Source organism: Stenella coeruleoalba (genome assembly GCF_951394435.1).
Source record: "Stenella coeruleoalba genome assembly, chromosome: 3".
Classification (NCBI taxonomy): domain Eukaryota; kingdom Metazoa; phylum Chordata; class Mammalia; order Artiodactyla; family Delphinidae; genus Stenella; species Stenella coeruleoalba.
This window is the reverse complement of record NC_137148.1, coordinates 76,663,249-76,683,036: the sequence shown is the minus strand read 5'-3', so window position 1 is coordinate 76,683,036 and position 19,788 is coordinate 76,663,249. Positions and strand designations below refer to the sequence as shown.

The 19,788-nt window shown below is 38.3% G+C and overlaps 2 protein-coding genes across 5 annotated transcripts in view; one reads left to right on the top strand and one right to left on the bottom strand.

Moving 5' to 3' along the window:
- The window catches only part of ARSK (arylsulfatase family member K), a 42,434-nt gene extending 41,788 nt beyond the window's left edge, over window positions 1-646 (bottom strand). For both annotated transcript variants that reach the window (XM_079917647.1, XM_079917648.1), the window contains exon 1: window positions 481-646. In XM_079917647.1, coding sequence (XP_079773773.1) covers window positions 481-618 — 138 coding nt within the window. In that variant the 5' untranslated portion in view covers window positions 619-646. The remainder of the gene's footprint in view (window positions 1-480) is intronic.
- The window catches only part of SKIC3 (SKI3 subunit of superkiller complex), an 88,862-nt gene that overhangs the window by 2,181 nt on the left and 66,893 nt on the right, over window positions 1-19,788 (top strand). Inside the window, exons 1-9 of one of the 3 annotated variants that reach the window (XM_079917642.1) lie at window positions 903-941; window positions 4,707-4,775; window positions 9,121-9,211; window positions 12,982-13,125; window positions 14,210-14,301; window positions 14,713-14,788; window positions 15,314-15,454; window positions 19,222-19,320; window positions 19,428-19,536. In XM_079917642.1, coding sequence (XP_079773768.1) covers window positions 9,122-9,211; window positions 12,982-13,125; window positions 14,210-14,301; window positions 14,713-14,788; window positions 15,314-15,454; window positions 19,222-19,320; window positions 19,428-19,536 — 751 coding nt within the window. In that variant the 5' untranslated portion in view covers window positions 903-941; window positions 4,707-4,775; window position 9,121. The other 2 variants (XM_079917644.1, XM_079917643.1) reach the window with 2 other exon arrangements.

The following is a 19,788-nucleotide window of genomic DNA, read 5'->3' as shown; positions in this document are numbered from 1 at the left end:
ATTAATCTGGAATATGGGCGAGTGTCAAATTATGTCAACTAATGAATATAAATCAGACTAACAGGATTATCAGACACCTGAGTAATAAAAATAACGTTGACTGCTGGAAAGCTAACAGGCTTTTATGTTGAAATAGAATGTTATTTTTCCCCACAATTGAATCAAGCGGGGGTATGGATTGAAAGTTTATTAGTAGTGGTAAGATAATTTAGTGGGTCGAGGTCAGAAATTAAAAAAAATTTGCAAAGATGCTAATTGGAGTGCATCTTACTAAAGTATGTTTGTTTTACACGCATATCTATGTGGTGCACGTATGTGTGTACGGGGCCTCAAGGTAAAATGCATTTCTTACTTTGCATCAGGGTAAAACACGTTTGAAAGTCTCAGATTCTGCTCCCCAAAGCCAGCAGCACACGAAGGGCTGTGGGCCGGTCGCGGGTGTGTAGCGGGGCGCCCCCTCCCCTGCCTTTCCATACTTACGAAGGAGTCGCTCACGACTAGCACCACGTTAGGCGCATCTGGCCAAGCCTTAACTGCTCCCCGCCTCTGCCCACCTGCCCCAGGAGCTGGTGTTGCCAGCGCCGAGACTGCGACCAGCGCCACCCACAGCGGCAGCATCACGGGGAGTTGTTCTGGGAGCCCGGCCTCTGGGCGCTGGACCCTGCCCCTCCCCCTAGGAAGTTCCACCCGAGAAAAGGAGGGCGGCGATCGCAGAGATCGCAGTTCGGTTTCCTTCACCCATGGAACTACAACTCCCATCAGGCTCGGGCTGAGCACATGCGCAAAGGAGGAATTTCCTTTCTCGACTCACGTTAAGACCTTTTAATCAAATACCGAGCGAACTAAAACCCAGCCGTTTCCAGTCACGTGAGCGATGCCTGGGAAATGCGCATGCGCTCTGACTTCAGATTTGGCTTCTGCAGGAGAAGCATCTGTCCCAGGTTGGTTTTGGTCGCTGTCGCTTTTGCAGAAGTTGGAGCCGGTAGGCAGTTGAAATGTTACCTAGAGAGAGAAAGGATCAGGGGCCGAGGCTGCTTGTTTTAAGCAGAGCAAGCGTGGCTGAGTGTTAGGTGAGACCGTGAACTGGGAGATGATGAGGTGGCAGCGCGTCTGTCACTTAAGTTGGATTGGGCGGTTCTTTGTGGGGCCTCTGTCTGGACCGCCTAAGGTGCGATATGGATACCGGGTGGCGCCTCGAATACCTTCCTCCCAAGGATGTTTCTAGCCTGCCTCATCCTATTCGCCGCTTTGCCTGTGCAGTAAGGATTTATTGTGCTCTGGTGGGGTGAGGAGCGGGGCCTGGTAAGAAAAGTTTCATCTTCTATGTGGGGATAAGCTTAGGTGGACTTTACCTTCAGAGTGCGAGGGAGAAGCTGGATAGGTTCTCAGAGGGAGAAATGTTGGGCTGTGTGACGTGTTCGATTAACTGACGTAGATTCAGAATACCATTATTTGGCAGTGGTTTTGAAAAATCACTGGTCCTCTTGACTGTTGAACTCCTTTGGAGAAATCTGGAAGAAGCAGATTTCTGTCCCAGAGCCAGATTCCTGATTTCATTATTATAGTTTCAGGTATATAATTTGTGCCTCACATTAGTCGTTTCAGTATTTTGACAGGAAAAGGAGTTGTAGTATTTATTTACATAAAATCAACCTTTAATACTAATATTTGACAGTATTTTTTGCACACAGTAATTGTAAAAAGGACAGACCTTATTTATTTAACGCTCATATGGTGCTTATTATGTGCTGGGTATTATACTATGCATTTATTGAGCACCTGTTTTGTGCCAGGTACTTTTACATGGAGTATTTTCTATAATCCTCACTTTCATCATTTTTCAGATAGGAAAGCTGAGACTTGGACAGGTTAAATGACCTGCCTAAGGTTACACAGGGAGCCAGTCTGAGTAGGACTTGAATTTGAGTAGTCCCTGCCCTAACTCATTGCCATGCTGTCTCTAATTAACTGCAAAATGTTATGCCATTCTAGTGATGTTAATCTCTGTTAGTGAAGCAGCATTGTTAATCGAGCAGCATGCTAACGATCTATGGGAGCAGACAAATATATAAACAATAGTACCTGACCGTAAGGAACTTACACTCTAGGGAAAAAAACAAAATAATAATACAGTATGAAAGGTAATATACATAGGCTCCCTCATGAACAGGCTATATTTCAAATATTTGTTTTGAGTTAATTTGGAATGCAGAACACATTTTACCATAGAAACAATGTTGACTGACATTTAGGTTGATAAAAATATATTTAACTTTATCTGTGGCATAGTATTGATTTTTGTAAACTATTTACTCTCTCTGGCCTTGTTTTCACAGGATGTGTATTCTGAGTTTCCGGTCAGGATGACAGGAACACATCTTTTTCTTTCTCTCTGTCTCCTTGGCAGTGTCAGTGGGAGCAGGTGCTGTACTGGGTTGGAGTGACATAGGTATTTTAGGGGCCCAGACATATAGCGCTGGAAAAATCTAAGAGACTTCTAGTCTTATTCTCATCTCACATTCAAGTTGTCGTACAATATTCCTCCCAAGTGGATTGTGCAGTCTGCGCCTTTTCATCTCCAGTGATGGGAAACACACTTCCTTCGAGGGGCCTGTGCCATATTTGTACAGGTTTAATTATTAAAAGTTCATATTTTGAGCTGCAGTCAGTCTCCCTCTACTTTTGATTGTTCATTAGTCCATTTACCTTCACTTTTACATGAATAATCTCTCCCTTTCAACAGCCCTTTTCAACTTCCCCACCATTTTTTTTTCCCCAGGTCTCCCCCAGTTCCTTCGGGTAATTATCATGTAATTTCAGGTTTGTTTGTTATTTGGTCACTCTTTTCTGGACATAAAGCATGTTTGCTAATCAGTAACTTACCCTGTCGGAAAAGGTACTTCTGAGTTGTTTGTGCACACCTTTCTGTGTGTACATGTGTGTATATAGTGTATTGTAGTGAGGGAGGGCTCCATTATGTGTATGTTTAGGTCATCAGTTAAAGATATCTACATTACGGGTTACCTGCTTTAGTGAAGTACTTTGCGGTTCAGAAAAGTCTTCAGTTGAAAGTCTTGGTCTAGGTTTTGGCTCTTCATAGTTTTTTAATGCCCAGAATAACAGAAGCACTATATTCTGCCCTAAGTGTGCAGTTAGTGACTGTCTGGAACAAATTCAGTATTATCTTCACCTGCTGAAGAGACAGAATACATCTGTATAGAACATAAAGCATCTGTTAAGTTGCAGGCTTTAGTCTAGTATTTGTGTAATGACTAATTTGAAGGAGATACTTGCGTTTGATGATAGCTGTCTTTTGAAGAACATAGGCAAGAAGGTTGCTTCTTGAGAGATCAAGGAAGGAAGGATTGGGGATTTTAAATGTGTAGAGAAAGTATATAATAACCACTGTTGGTTAGGAATGGGAAAAAAGTGGTGAAGTTGATTGAGAGGGTGGTAGGAGATATGGACAACAGAACTAATAGCTATTGTGTTCAGGTGTTCTGTCTATGTACATATCAGGGAAGTGATCTCGTTCTCACTTTACCAATGAGGAAATAGGCTTGGAGGTGAAGTAAGGTGCCCAAGATCTGCGGAGACTTGAATCCAGATCCATCTTTCTTGACTTGGTGGCTGGATATGGCAGAAGGAAGGGGCTGACAAAATCTGGGGCAATTTGTAAGAACAGAGTTGAAACAACTGAGTAAATCAGTAAAATTAGGTTGAGTGAGGAGGGTAATCATTTGTAGCTGGATGGCGGCTTAAAGAAGTTAGTGAAATGGGAAGTCAGGCTTTAACTTTTATTTAACCTCCTCACACCGTGTTTAACTTTTATTTTACTTTCCTAAACGTTATTAGGATCACAGTACTTTCTCTTCTTACCAGTAAGACCCTTTTCTGTGGAACTAACCCTTCTATTTAAGTACGTATATCACTAGTACATGTCTTCATCCCTACCAGGTTCACCTAAATTTTGTTCATTTCCTAGTTCTAAAGTAGCATTTTTTCCATTTTTACTTTATTCAGTTTTTCAAAATACCTCCATTCTCTCCAGGAAGCATTCTAGATTAATTTTGTTTGACAGAATCTGTTCCAGAGATACCATCGAAAGATACTTAGAATTTGTAGTCGTGTAAAGTTTGTGTTAGTATTTCAGATGGCTATTTAGATGGATTTTTAATATTTAAAAAAAAGTCTGCTCTATTTTATTAAATTACAAACTAGTCTAGTTGCGTCATATGGGCAACTTTTTTTCATGTTTATAATTCCTTATGTGGCTTAGAACAAGATTCACTTTAGTGTAGTCAGCTTGCAGATTGTGAGTAAATAGTGCCCTTAACTGTCCTAGATTCAAAGCAAAGTAGCGTAGAAATAGGTGACATTCTCTTCTGGCTCAGTTTTTTATGTTGAAGTCAGTGTATTTTGAGTTTCTGTAATTTTTTTCTGAGTCTTTCTGATTTTTTATGATGTTCCTTTTACACCTTGTGACTATAGCAACACAGTTTAGACTGATTCAGAAATTTGGAGATTACAATTAGTGTCTGTTTGGGAAAGAAAAAAGATGGAAAATTTTACATAATTATTTCTCATGTTTTAAATTATGAATTATGAAAATTGAACCCGAGTCCGATGTTTTAAAAAATTCAATATGTTTTGGGTTGTGTATGTCATCTTTTTTATGTGCCTGTCTTATATTTTACTTAATTTAGATGGATAAACATTTAAGGAACAATCTGAAATTCAATTTAAAGAGAAGATAAAGTGATAACAGCTAAAAGGTAAGTGTCTAGAATGCTAAATAATAGGTAATTGGAGTCTACTTTTACTTAATGATTGTTTTTACTGATTCTTTTCAGAAGGAAGGTGTAATGGTGTAGGTTATGGTCATCACAAAGTACCTTTAGACTTTTGTAATTAGATTTAAAGGTATCATTTTTTGCTTTTCTGTAATTAACTTCCAGTGTCATTATTGTCACTATTTTTTAAATTATTCTTCTTATTTGTGCTTTGTGGAATCTTTGTATCTCCACAACTTAAGGTTGTGGAGGTAGCATAAGGTTCCATAGCTTTAGCTGGAGTGTGTAGGACATATCAGTACACCTACCTATGTTAGTTTTGAGGTATATCATTGTCTTTTGGCATGGTTTTCACTCTTTTTTTTTTAGATATAGTTATTGCTCTTTATGCTTGATTTGTTGAATAAAAACCCTTTTAGGTTGGTAGTAAAAAAAAACCTTCATTGAGTGAAAAGGTGCTACATGAACACTCTTATTTAAAAAAGTCATTGAGATTGAGGAGAAAAAATGGGAGGAGAGGTATAAGGGAAAATTGTGTGGGGCTGTGGAAAAATATTAAAGACACTTGTAAGAGAGCCAGAGTTTTCTCTGAAGTGTTGGAAGTGCTTGGAATAGAGGGAAGTATCCCAAAGAGAGGAATATGAGGTTACATAGACTCATTTTGGGTATTAGCTTTCCACTTTGTGAAAGGGAATGGGTTTGATGGTACCTAGTAGATGGTTAGTGTTCCTTAAAGCTTTGTCTAGAACATGAGTGGGTGAACCTCTTCCTTCTCCACACCACTTCCCAAAAAAGGGGAAGAAATTTTCAGGGCTAGAAAGCGGCAGATTGTTTTGTCTTTAAAAAAAATAATCTCCTGAAACTAATATTTATGTGTATATATATATATGTATTTTAGGTGCAGAGAGGGGGCCTCAGTGCTAGCTTATTATGCTAAATGCCAAATCAGATGAATAAGGAACAGGAGGAGGAGAATAGAGGATTCCACTGCAGCAAGTGTAGGTGTAATTATATGTGGAGACATATAGAGATGTAGAAGGATATTGAACATTAGAACTGGTTACCAAGAGAAGAATGGAGTTTGTCTCATATGGTCTTTAAAAGTAACCTACTTATGGGCTTCCCTAGTGGCGCAGTGGTTGAGAGTCCGCCTGCCGATGCAGGGGACACGGGTTCATGCCCCAGTCCAGGAAGATCCCACATGCGGCAGAGCGGCTGGGCCCGTGAGCCATGGCCGCTAAGCCTGAGCGTCCGGAGCCTGTGCTCCGCAATGGGAGAGGCCACAACAGTGAGAGGCCCGCGTACCGCAAAAAAAAAAAAAAAAAAAAAAAAAAAAAAGAAGTAACCTACTTAGAAGCATTTGACAGCTCTATGTTTGCTGCTCCATTTACATCCAAATTTTTCTGTCTCATTTTCAAGGTCTTCTGTAATCTGGTGCTCTACTTTACCTACCCAGCCTAATTTTCCTGTTCTTCAGCAAGTCCCTTCTGTTCCATTCAGCCTGGTTTCCTTATTGTTTCCTCCACGTGCCATGCTCATTCCTGTCTCTCCAACTTTGCTCGTGCAATCAGTGTCTCTGGCTGGAGTAGTTTTCCTTCTTCCCTCCATTCTCAAATCCTTTCTCCATCTAGTAGCTGTTAATTACTTCACCCCACACTTCTCTTCTCTGAACTCCTATTGCACTTGCACTCGTTATCCTTAATTTAGCATTTGATTCTTCAATGACTCATATGTCTTAGGTCTTTCTCTTGATTGAGATTGTAGTCTTTAGAGCAGAGGCCTTCCTTTCTGTTTCTTTTGTGTCATGTACAGCATATAGCTTGAGAGCTGCATAGCTGCATGTTGTTTTAGTGCTAGTTGGTTCTACTTTGTCCAGATGTGCTTTTACTCGTATGTTGGGTGATAGAAAAGATGGTGATCTTTATCCTGGAAAAGTTGCATTCTTTTTTTTTGCTTGGTCTTGTCTTAAAACTGCCTTTGTTCTTTTTTTTTCTTATAACTTAAAAAAATTTTTATTTATTTATTTTTGGCTGCATTGGGTCTTTTGTTGCTGTGTGCGGGCCTTCTCTGGTTGCGGTGAGCAGGGGCTACTCTTCCTTGTGGTGCATGGGCTTCTCATTGCCGTGGCTTCTCTTGTTGCGGAGCACCAGCTCTAGGCGCACGGGCTTCAGTAGTTGTGGCATGCGGGCTTCAGTAGTTGTGACTCATGGGCTCTAGAGCGCAGGCTCAGTAGTTGTGGTGCACGGGGTTAGTTGCTCTGCGACATGTGGGATCTTCCCGGATCAGAGCTTGAACCGGTGTCCTCTGCATTGGCAGGTGGGTTCTTACACTGTGCAACCAGGGAAGTCCCTCTTGATTTTTTTTTTTCCCTTGGATGCCTCTTTTTATCCCTTTCAGTTGGTCCAGATTAGTTATCATCATCATTGATGTTCTCTTCTTTTTAGTCTCAAGGTTTATCTACCAAAGATAACTTTGGTATGAGAAATTTAAAGTGAAATCAGCATAGAAATTTGTTGCCTGCTCCAAACAAGATTTGTAGACTATAAAAAAAATCCTTCTCAAGTTTGCCTCTATAAATTTATGCCAAGATAATTTTAGGTAACAGAGCAATTTCTAAAATAAGAGCATATGAAATATGTTGCTTTAATTATCTAATTATTGTAACTACGGAAAAAGTCACTTTTCTGCCTATTTAGGAAATCTCGTTTTGGCTGTAGATAAATTGATATTATGATATCTTAATTTTTATATTATTTGAATCTAAAATTCCTTAAGTCAAAAGGATTGTTTTTTAAAAAAATTCCCTAGCTTCCTTTTTTTTTTCCTTCTTTTCCGGTACACGGGCCTCTCACTGTTGTGGCCTCTCCTGTTACGGAGCACAGGCTCCGGACACGCAGGCTCAGCGGCCATGTCTCACGGGCCCAGCTGCTCCACAGCATGTGGGATCTTCCCGGACCGGGGCACGAGCCCGTGTCCCCTGCATCGGCAGGCGGACTTTCAACCACTGCGCCACCAGGGAAGCCCTCCGTAGCTTCTTAAATTTCTTTGATCTTGTACTTCTGCCTCAGCCTCTTTGGAAATAAAGGACTGTCTGTGTACCATGTCAGCAAGCCATCTTCTTGGTTCATTTTGCTGCCTTGAACATCAGTGGTCTATAATGACCTAATGTTTACCTAGCTTTGTTTTGCCTTCTTGAGATTAGAATTCAGTGGAGTGGGCAAAAAAATGTTTCTTTTTTCAACATCAAGTTGTAGTTGGATTTGACTGGTTTATTGGTAAACCAGAATAAGCTGTGAAATCTTAAGATATGTTTATTTAAAATTACATTAGTGTATCTTATATTTTAAGATTAAGTGAAGAAATACTTTGTCTACCAATTAAAATATCTGTCTATTTATGTTGGAGTTGAAATATCTTTTTATGGCTGAAATTAGTATATAGTCCTCTTGCATATTAAGTGCCTTCATTTAAGTGTGAACATTACATTTATTTCTCTTCAAAGAATACCATATTACAAAGAATACTATATTACTGTAATCCTAAAGTATTTCTTACTGTGAAGAAAGTTAATATCCTGATTTATATTTTGTAGAAACTAACATTAAAACAGAATGCTTTCTTAAACTCTTAACATCATAGTTACTGAAATTTGTTTGTGTTTGTGTTTTCACTCTGTGACTTAGACTGATTCTTCTTGCTTCGTGCAGAACTGGATTGAGCTTGGCATGTGTTTTCCATCCTGGCACATAAGATCATATGTGTTTTAACCTACTACATGGGGAGTGGTTATAATTCAAATAACAATTCAATTCAACAAATGTTTATTAATATATACAGTTTGTCAGATACTGGGTACTGAGGATGCAGCAGTTAGACAGCAACAACCCAACAACAACAGATAAAAATCCCTGCCTGCCTGGAACTTAACGTTCTGGTGGGGTTGGGGAACAGATAATAAATAAGATAAAGAAGTAAAATATATACTGATGTATTAGATGGTGACAGGTGCTTTGAAGAAAAATAAATGCAGTGTTCAGGAGATTAGGGACTATTGAGTGGTTGGGAGTTGGGGGAAGGAAGTGTCGACACTTAAAATAGTGTGGCAAGGGAAGGTTTCATTGAGGAAGTGACATTTGAGTAAAAATCTGAAGAGATGATCTGGTTTTATGTTTTTTAAACATAAGATATATTTATTTTAGGGGAAAGAATGTTCCATGTAGAAGGAATTACATGTTCCTTTTTCAGAGGTTAAGTTTGTTAAATTTGTTGGAACTGTTGCAGTAGGCAGGTCTCACTGTAGATTCATTCAGGCTTTTTGTTTTGACAGCATGTCCAGCAAGGAAGTAAAGACTGCTCTAAAAAATGCTAGAGATGCAATCAGAAACAAAGAATACAAAGAAGCTTTGAAACATTGTAAGGTAACCAGTATTTTTTTCTTCCACAATAAAAATGTTACCCGATTATGAGCATCACTGATTTGTAATGTGAATCCCTTACTGTCTAAATACAACAAAAGTAGTCAGGCTTTTTGAGTAGGACCGTCCCAGTGGCTGTGCCAGGACAAGCCGCTTGTGCCACTTCATTTCGTCTCCCTCTGTGTTGGTAACTTACCAAAGCCAAGTTCTCAAAACCTGAATGTCTCTTAGGTGTTTTTTGATGGGTTGTACTGCGAAACACTATTGTATCTTAAAGTTTTTGTTCTTTAATGGTATGTGGACATTTCAATTCTGTTTGGTTTGTGGATGGGAGAATCAAGATTCCAAAGTTCCTTTCTATGCTGATGGGGATGTTCCAGTCCAGAGGGAGAACTTGAAGGTGCAGGAGGGATGCAGAGTAGTGCTAGGAGTGAAGTCCCTGGGAAGGTGGGTGAAGATGGGATCAGAGCGTGAGAGGAGGGCCTTTGATACTTCTTCCATCTTAACAGAAGGGAAGATAGCTGTCAGGTTTGCAGATTTGGGGGTGGGAAGATAAATGTTCCCCTCTGATGGCTTCTATTTTCTTAATGAAGTGTAACCTGAGGATGGAGGAGGAGTTGTATAGGAGTTTTGAGACAAAAGAAGGTATGAAATAGTTGTCATTTATAGTGAGGAAAGAAACTTACTAGTAAGGATTAGAAAGCTTAGGAGGCCCTAATGAGTATCCATTTGAGATTTCATGTCATTAAAGTGAAATCGGTAAACTCAGCTGTGTAGTTTCTTCCTTTGTGTTAAACTTCTCAGGCTTGGCGATGGGCATGATGGAATTCAACTGTGGGTAGTAAGAAAGTTGAGGGGAAAGAGAGGGCAAGGAGTTGAGGATGTTTGCAAGGGAGTGATAATAGTGATTGGTCATGGAGTCAAAGATGGGAAAGGAGAGGTAAGAATTGAGCAGTGGGGTGACAATGCAAAGGGAGTGAGGTAAAAAAAAATTGGACATAACAGAGGTTAAAGAATTGTTACCATTACAGTGATTGAACTGGGAGGATAGGAGAGGTGCATACTGGAAACCCAGGTTTTGGATGGCTGAGTAATGCTGAGGCTAAGTAACTGGGAGGCCATGGCATTCATTGGGTCGTCTGCATGAATGTTAGAATGATTAAAGGAATTGAAGTGGAGAGGAAGAATACAGTATTTTCACTGAAGGAAAGGGGAGTTCCTAGGAGGCTAGTAGATGGTAGCAACAAGAAGGATATTTTTTGTAGTATAGCCAGATGGCTTGACCTTCAAAAGTACTGGGGTTTTTTTGGGCTTCCCTGGTGGCGTAGTGGTTGAGAGTCCGCCCGCCGATGCAGGGGACACAGGTTCATGCCCCGGTCCGGGAAGATCCCACATGCCGCGGAGCGGCTGGGCCTGTGAGCCATGGCCGCTGAGCCTGTGCGTCTGGAGCCTGTGCTCCGCCACGGGAGAGGCCACAACAGTGAGAGGCCCGCGTACCGCAAAAAAAAAAAAAAAAAAGTACTGGGGATTTTGAAGGAGGGAGGAGTAGAGGAAGAATGTAGGTATCAGTGTGAGCAAGGAGAACCCTTTCCTCACCTGCTGGTTGGTGGGATGTGGGATGTTCGAGAAAAGAAATCAGCTGCAGCAAGTAAGATCTGTAGGGAAATAGCCGAGTTTTGTTGAGGCAGAACTTGGTACAGTTAAAAGAAAGATTGAAAAGAGAGAGGGCCCTTGGCTGTCCAGATTGGGAGTTCCAGAGGTTACAATAAAGAGTTTAGACAGTGGGAGGGAGAGAATTGGGTAAGATTGGGGGAAATAAATACATAACAGTATAGGATGAGAGCCTTAAGGGGTGAAGGATGCCCTTGTGAGGTTAGGTTTCTAGTGGTGACTGAGCCCAGCAGGGATGGAGACCACGACAGGACTAATCCTGATATGGAAGAAGGTGGGCAGTCTGTTTAAACGGGGAGAGAAGAAGGAGGAGTGGGAGGGGAGGGACTGTTTCCTTCAGCACTAGGCTGATCTAACTAATGCACATCTGAATCTGCTTTTATTATATACAGCAGCGCCATAGCACTCTTCTTTGTGATTCAGACATGAATTCCTATAATTTATGCCGTAGAGACTCAAATGGAAAGCAAAGATGGGGAGCTAGTCAGTGGCAAATGTATGATTACTTATGTGTAGTAACCAGAGGGTTGATTGAGACTAAAGGAGAGTTTTAGTGAAGAGATTAGTGTATTGGCTGGGTCTTGCCTGATGTATCACCCTGTCTGCCTGTGTGCCTCTATAACCCAGTACAATTATCCCTTCAGGGAGCCTCCTCTGACTTGTGTGGATGGAGTTTGGAGTCAGATACTCTTTTCTTCACACTGTTTCAGCACTCCATGCTTGCTTTCACTACATTGTTATAATTATTTCCTTAAAAGTCTGTTTCAGATTCTGAAAACCTGGTCATCAGGCAGATAGCCAGTCCTTACTGATTGTGGGTTGACTATGGCATTTATCATTTGCTCAGCAGTTATGTGCCAGTCATTGCTCTTGGTGCTGGGGACACAAATGTTAATAAGGCCCCAGTATTTAGAGCTTAGCTTTGGTGGTTACCTCATCGTTGCTGGTTTTTTGGGAGGTAGTATTATGGGATAGAATGGAGCTTGTGCTGCATATTGGTGACAGATTGCTAGGACTGCTATGTGGATGCACAAAAGCCTAATAATCTGACTGCTTCAACTCCTGGAAATGTTCTTATTTTCTCTAGAATATGTAAAACCTTAAGAGCTAATTTCATTTTAGCTGCTAGTTTTTTCTTTCACTAGAACATCTTTGCTTTCTGTTTCAAACTATTTTACCTTAGCAAGTAGTTGTTACTTCTGAAAGCAGCTCTGCATATAATTTTTATTCTAGTTGATAGGTATTGTTTAAATATTCATTGCCACTATTTATTTATTTACTTATTTATTTTTGGCTGCTTTGGGTCTGTGTTGCTGTGTGCAGGCTTTCTCTAGTTGCGACGACTGGGGGCTACTCTTCGTTGCGGTGCGCAGGCTTCTCATTGCGGTGGCTTCTCTTGTTGCAGAGCACGGGCTCCAGGCGCACAAGCTTCAGTAGTTGTGGCACGTGGGCTCAGTAGTTGTGGCTCATGGGCTTAGCTGCTCCGCAGCACGTGGGATCTTCCTGGACCAGGGCTCAAAACCGTGTCCTCTGCATTGGCAGGCGGATTCTTAACCACTGTGCCACCAGGGAAGTCCCGCCACTATTTATTTTGAACATATTTAGTACAGTCACACTGGAGTCAACCTTTCTTAGCGTATAATTTCAATGAAAAAAATCTGTTAAATATGGAGAGATGTTATAGTGAAGGAAAATATGGGAATTGGATAAGGTGAAATGATATGGAAAATAGTTTTGTGAGGGACTAGCAGCAGTGTGGCATGGAGGCAGGCAGGATGGTTGGGTGGTAAAAATGATCTTATTGTTCTTTTTATACTCAGTATTCTCAAGGGACAGAGGGAGGCATTTGGTAGAGGCATCAGGAGTACTTGGGCAGCTTTTTAAAAATATACCTCATATTTCATACCCCTTACAGTCACTGATCCAGTCCAACTCCCTCTCCCTGAGGAAACTGAAGACCACAGGGGTTAAGTGATATTCTTAAGATTGTCCATTTAGTGGTAGATCCAGATTTCCTGAGTCCTAGGTAGACTGTCTTTTGATTATTGTTTGTCCATGAGCTTCCAAAATTTAATTACCTTCTCTTTTAATTTTTTAATCAGACAGTGTTAAAACAAGAGAAAAATAACTATAATGCCTGGGTTTTTATTGGTGTTGCTGCAGCCGAGCTAGAACAACCTGATCAGGCCCAGGGTGCCTATAAGAAAGCTGCTGAGCTAGAGCCAGACCAATTACTAGCTTGGCAGGTACGTAGACATTTTTATTTACTATGTTATAGGAAAGAACTTTTTCCCATTTTTCAAAATACAGCTAACAGCTTTGCAATTTAGCATTTAAACCTCCATTTACTCAGAATAAGAAAAAAAAATTAAATTTATTGATCTTCTAAACCTGAAAATTAGTTGAAAAAAAAAAGGTGCCAAGAATGCTGTTTACCACTATTTAATCTCCAATCCAATGGATTATTTCCAAATGTTAGGACAGAAATTGAAACATGATTATATAAATCTCCAACTTAATTATATGTGCATATTAGAGACTTATGAAGAATATTCTTTATGCTTACCTGAGAGAAAAGAAATGTATATTATGTTTTTAAAATATGTTTTTGAAAATGAAATAATATAAAAAATTTGAAATTCTATGTCTCTGAGTACTAGTTAAATTCCTTCTTCTCATTTAATGGTCTTCGTGGTTTTTACTTGGCTTCTCCAGCTTTTTCATATTTAATAACTGTTTCATATCTCAATCACATCTTGGAAACTATGATTAATAGGGGTAGTAGGCTCTGGAGAACATGAACCTGTTTGTCTCAGATTTACATGAACAGCAACATGAGTAGGGTTATCTAGTAACATCTCCCTAATGCCAGCTTTTATTATGTACTGATTGGTTTAGGATATCTGATCTTTATTTGAAGCAAAAATGACAATTTCCAAAGACTACTTGGATTTTTCTTGTTTGACCATGTGAAAGTAGTGTCACATGGTAACGTCTTAGGTGTTAAGATTGCATAATAATTATTAAAAGGTATTTTTTTTATTGTGGAACACTTCAAGTATATTTTCAAAAGTGAAGAGAATGGTAAAATGAACCCCTCTATGCCCACCATCCAGCTTCAGTAAAAACTCACTCATGGCCAGTATTTTTTCACCTACTCCCTCCTACCCCCAGTTATTTGGAGGCACATCCCAGACATTTTATTTCATCTGTAAATTATAATAATCTCTATCATAAATAATCTTCATAGATTGTCAGTTTATTTAGCAAAACAAACATGAGCACACTAGATATCTTTGGAAGAATAATCTCTGTTGTTTCCTCTTTTAGGGGTTAGCAAGCTTGTATGAGAAATGTAATCACATAAATGCTAAGGATGACTTACCTGGTGTTTACCAAAAGCTCCTGGATCTTTATGAAAGGTAATCAATATGTGAGGAAAGGCTAGTTTCTTTAATGGCTTGAATTAGAATAAAACTGATTCAAAATTATATGGAAGTACTCCAGACATCTACTGGGAATTGTGAATCATTTTTCTTTCAAACTGTTGTTACAGAATTTCTTGATTGTGATTGAAACACTAATCGTAAGGGGATTGACTTATTTGAGAACTTTGATATTATTTTTAGTCAATATAATAGAAGATAATATTTCTTAAACCTTTTCTTTTTTATGAGCTGCTCATTTTATAAAATTTTACTGTAGTGTGATAGAGGATATGTTCTAATTTAAAATAGTGCCTAACCTTATTTTGGGGATATTTTAATTTTTGTGTCTTAAGTCCTCAGTTGTATTCATTAATCAGATTCAAAATCCTTTTCTTCTATTCTAAGTGTTGACAAACAGAAGTGGTGTGATGTCTGTAAGAAACTTGTGGATCTGTATTACCAAGAAAAGAAACACATAGAGGTTGGTTAATGATTTGCTGGGGTAGTAGATTTCTTTTAATAAAACCATTATTAAAAGAAAGCTTTCCTTTAGCTTAAGGAAAAATTTAGAAAATTAATTGTAGTGTGGTATCAAAACAAATCACAGTGCTTTGAAAACTGTAACTTGGAATTCAAATTTCAGGTGTCATTATTTCCAGACTTTTTTGAAACTGGGCAGGGATAAATAAAATAAGTAAAAATATCATCTGTAGAATTTATTGTCCTGTTTGTGGTGTGCGACTCCTGATGCTGTAGGTTATGAAGATTGGGGCATGTAGTCATTATCCCTGTATGTACTCTGGTATCTCAGTCATACTTGTAATATAAGCACTATGTGGACGTGCCCAATCATCTTATTTTTTATGGAATTCATAATAGATGGAGTTCTGTGCTTTTGCTATTTTTGTGTATTAGCAGATAAAAATATTTTTACTTATAGATTTAAAATTTTTTAATAGCACTTTAGTATTTTAGATAAAGTAACCATTTTAAATCTCCCTGATAGGTGGCCCGAACATGGCACAAATTGATAAAGACACGGCAGGAAGGAGGTGCGGAAAACCAAGAACTTCATCAGCTATGGAAGAAATTGACCCAGTTGCTGGCTGAGAGTACTGAGCATCAGAATAATGAGACCCAACAATTGGTACTAGCCATTTATTCCCCACAATTTGTGTCATGAAAGTTGATCATTTAGTTGAATTCAGAAAATGGAAACATAACAATATGATATAGAAAAGTACTGTATGTCAGACTAGATATTTTATAAATGTTCAGTTTTAAATTCATAGAAGCTCTTCCTGATAAAATCAGAACTACAGGCCTACAGTTTCATACTAAGTCTGGACAGAGTGGAAATAATATTCAGGGTATCAGAATTTTACTTCCTTGTATTCATAAGAATTCACAATAAATCAGTTACTTAATCACTGTAAAAAAAGATACTATGAAATTGGCTTTTGCAAAACTGCTATAATTTCTAAACAGTTGTACCTTAAAGGTGTGTTTCTTTATATTTATGAACTAAGAGTACTAAATTACTTTCAGATTTAACAGTTCAACTAGAGTATTTTATTTACTTATTTATTTAACTTTTTGTTGGAGCATAGTTGATTTACAGTGTTGTGTTAATTTCAGGTGTACAGCCAAGTGAGTCAGTTATACATATTATATATATATAGCCACTCTTTTTTAGATTCTTTTCCCGTATAGTTCATTACAGAGTATTGAATAGAGTTCCCTGTGCTTTACAGTAGGTCCTTATTAGTTATCTGTTTTATATATAGTAGTGTGTATATGTCAATCCCGATCTCCCAATGTATCTCTCCCCTGCCCTTTCCCCCCTGGTAACCATAAATTTGTGACATACATCTGTGACTCTATTTCTGTTTTGTAAACAAGTTCATTTGTACCATTTTTTAAAATTCCACATGTAAATGATATCATATGATATTTGTCTTTCTCTGTCTGACTTACTTCACTCAGTTTGACGGTCTCTGGGTCCATCCATGTTGCTGCAAATGGCATTGTTTCATTCTTTTTTTATGGCTGAGTAATGTTCCATTGTGTATATATATATATATATATATATATATATATATATATATATATATGTACACTACATCTTCTTTAGCCATTCCTCTGTTGATGGACATTTAGGTTGCTTCCATGTCTTGGCTATTGTAAATAGTGCTGCAATGAACATTGGGGTACATGTATCTTTTCAAGTTGTGGTTTTCTCTGAGTATATGCCCAGGAGTGGGATTGCTGGGTGATATGGTAGTTTTATTTTTAGTTTTTAAGGAACCTCCATACTATTCTCCATAGTGGCTGCACCAATTTACATTCCCACCAACAGTGCAAGAGGGTTCCCTTTTCTCCACACCTTCTCCAGCATTTATTGTTTGTAGATTTTTTGATGATGGCCATTATGATCCGTGTGAGGCGATACCTCATTGTAGTTTTGATTTGCATTTCTCTAATAATTAGTGGTGTTTAGCATCTTTTCATGTGGTTTTTGGCCATCTGTATGTCTTCTTTGGAGAAATTTCTATTTAGGGCTTCTGCCCATTTTTGGTTTGGGTTGTTTGCTTTTTTGATATCGAGCTGTATGAGCTGTTTGTATATTTTGGAGCTTAATCCCTTGTTGGTTGTAGAGTATTTTATTTAGAGTATTTATATTTCGTATTTAGAGTACTTATACCTAGAAATATTTCTTTTTTTTTTTTTTGTGGTACGCGGGCCTCTCACTGTCACGGCCTCTCCCATTGCGGAGCACAGGCTGCGGACGCGCAGGCCCAGCGTCCATGGCCCACGGGCCCACCCGCCCCGTGGCATGCGGGATCCTCCCGGACCGGGGCACGAACCCGCGTTCCCTGCACCGGCAGGCGGACTCCCAACCACTGCGCCACCAGGAAAGCCTGAAATATTCTTTTTTAATGTACACATTTTCAAGTAATTGAAAAGACTTTTTAAAAGACTTAAAAAAACCTATTGGTTTTGAACCATAATTGGAAAATATTTTCATAATTCTATTTTTTATATTTGTAAGTTTAAAAGTAAACTTAATTTCATATTATAGTAAATAAACACTCAATGTACACTTGCTAAATTTAATAGAATTTTTAAATGTGAACAATTATAGACTCCATATAGGATTCGAAGCTCATTTCTTTATACGTTCGTTCATTTGTTCACTCATTAATTTGTTCCTTTAATTAGAAAATATTTATGGAGAACCTATTACTATATGTCAGGCATGTCCTAAGTGGTAGGAATAAAAACATGAGAATAAGATTTGCATTTGTTTTTGTATTGGTTTATCTGTGTATAGATTCAGTTGTGGAAAAAAATTGAACGTTGACAAAATTAGGTGATTTATTAACTTCTTTTAAACCATGTCTTCATATTATGACTTATTTCCTTAAAATAGTATCAGTTACCAGGATATCAAACACATGTCAAAATAAGTAAAAATATTTTGAATTATCTACACTATACTCCTCCATGAAAGAGAACTAATTATACTTATCATTTTAAGAATTGATTTCTAATTGTTAAATAGGATAAAAGGATTTTTTGGGGGGGAGGGTTATTTTTACCTTGAATGCTAGTGATACTCTGCCTTATTTAAGTCTGTTCAGAAAAAAATGTATCACATATTTACCACGTGGATTAATTTCATTACTATTTTTTTTAAACGTGTTATGCTAGACTGTTTGTTAGGCTTCTTTTTTTTTTCTTTATTTGCAAGATCATTAAACTTTATTAGCACAGTAAAATTTTACTTATTTATACAGACTTTATACCATACCTTAAAATGAAAATTTGAGGTGGTGAACTGTATTATGAATTTTTATTATAAAGTCATGGAAATTCATTTTGAAAAATGTAGAACTTACGTAACCAAATGAATGGTATTCTTTATTTTTATTATATATTTTTAAAAAATATTTATTTTTGGCTGCACTGGGTCTTCGTTGCTGTGTGCGGGCTTTCTCTAGTTGCGGTGAGTGGGGGCTACTCTTTGTTGTGGTGCATGGGCTTCTCATTGCGGTGGCTTCTCTTATTACAGAGCACGGGCTCTAGGCATGTGGGTTTCAGTAGTTGTGGCTCGTGGGCTCTAGAGTGCAGGCTCAGTAGTTGTGGCTTACAGACTCTAGAGCGCAGGCTCAGTAGTTGTGGCGCACGGACTTAGTTGCTCCGTGGCATGTGGGATCTTCCTGGACCAGGGCTCGAACCCCCCGTGTCCCCTGCATTGGCAGGCGGATTCTTAACCTCTGCGCCACCAGGGAAGTCCCATGAATGGTATTTTTTAAAGTGCTTGCCTTGGATTCTGGTATTGCTGTCCTTGCTGAGGAAATATTTAGGAGGCTTCTTTTGGAATTTTCTTCAAAGTCAGTTAATAATACTATGTAAGAAGAATGATTTCATGATAGTTCAGTCATATCTCTGGTTTTTTACCAAAAGTATAACTTAATAAAAATTTTCTTTTTGAGATTGAAGATTTGCTATCCTGAAGATGTTCCAAAGACTGTGCTGGTGATTTCAGAAGAGATGTTTTAAAAGTGATCTGAGCAGTAACAGCTACACTAACATATGAGACTGTACCTCTCAACTAGTTAGTAGGGAGCAGCAAGCACTTACAAGAATGTTTTGTTAAATTAATGTCGCTAATTCATAGTTATCCCTTATTAGTTCAGTGCAGTCTGCCGGCCAATTGGAGTTAGATGTATTCCAAACTTAATTATACATTTTTTTCCTCATTGAAATTGTAGGGCCAGACAATAAAACACATTTGCAGTTACTAGTTAAGGGTATGGTTTGTATAAGTAAGTCTTTTGTGTTCAACTGTTTATTGTATTTGTCATTTAAGTGTGCTACAGATAATAGCTTTTTGTGTCTTTGTTTCAGCTATTAACTGCTTTTGAGAATGCACTGGACTTATCAGATAAGATTCCTAGTGAAGATCACCAGGTGCTTTATAGACATTTCATTCAATGTTTATTCAAAGTAAGTTGATTTTTAAAATCTCTAACGTGACTTTCTATTCTAATTAGGAAAGTGCTCACAAGTATATTTTTCTGCTACTCACTTTATTTTACTTTTATATTTTCAAGTTTCCTCATGAGACTGCTAGGTTGAAGAAGGCTTGTGAAGGAATGATAAACATCTATCCTACTGTACAGTATCCATTAGAAGTGCTTTGTTTGCATTTAATTGAAACAGGTAATTTATTCTTTGTTATATTGTGTGTCCCAGAGGTGTGAGAGTGATGTTGCTATGAATCAAAAATTGTTTTAGTGCCCGTTGTGTGTAAGGCATTGTTTCAGTATTTCTGGACATGAGAGGAAGTACAATATGTATTCTTCGTGCACATGAAAAGGCTAAGAAATACAGGAAGGTATAGTGACACAGACGAATTATGAGCTACTGAGTTTATTGTTGATCAGTGAAGTATTTTTGAAGGTAAGAATTGAA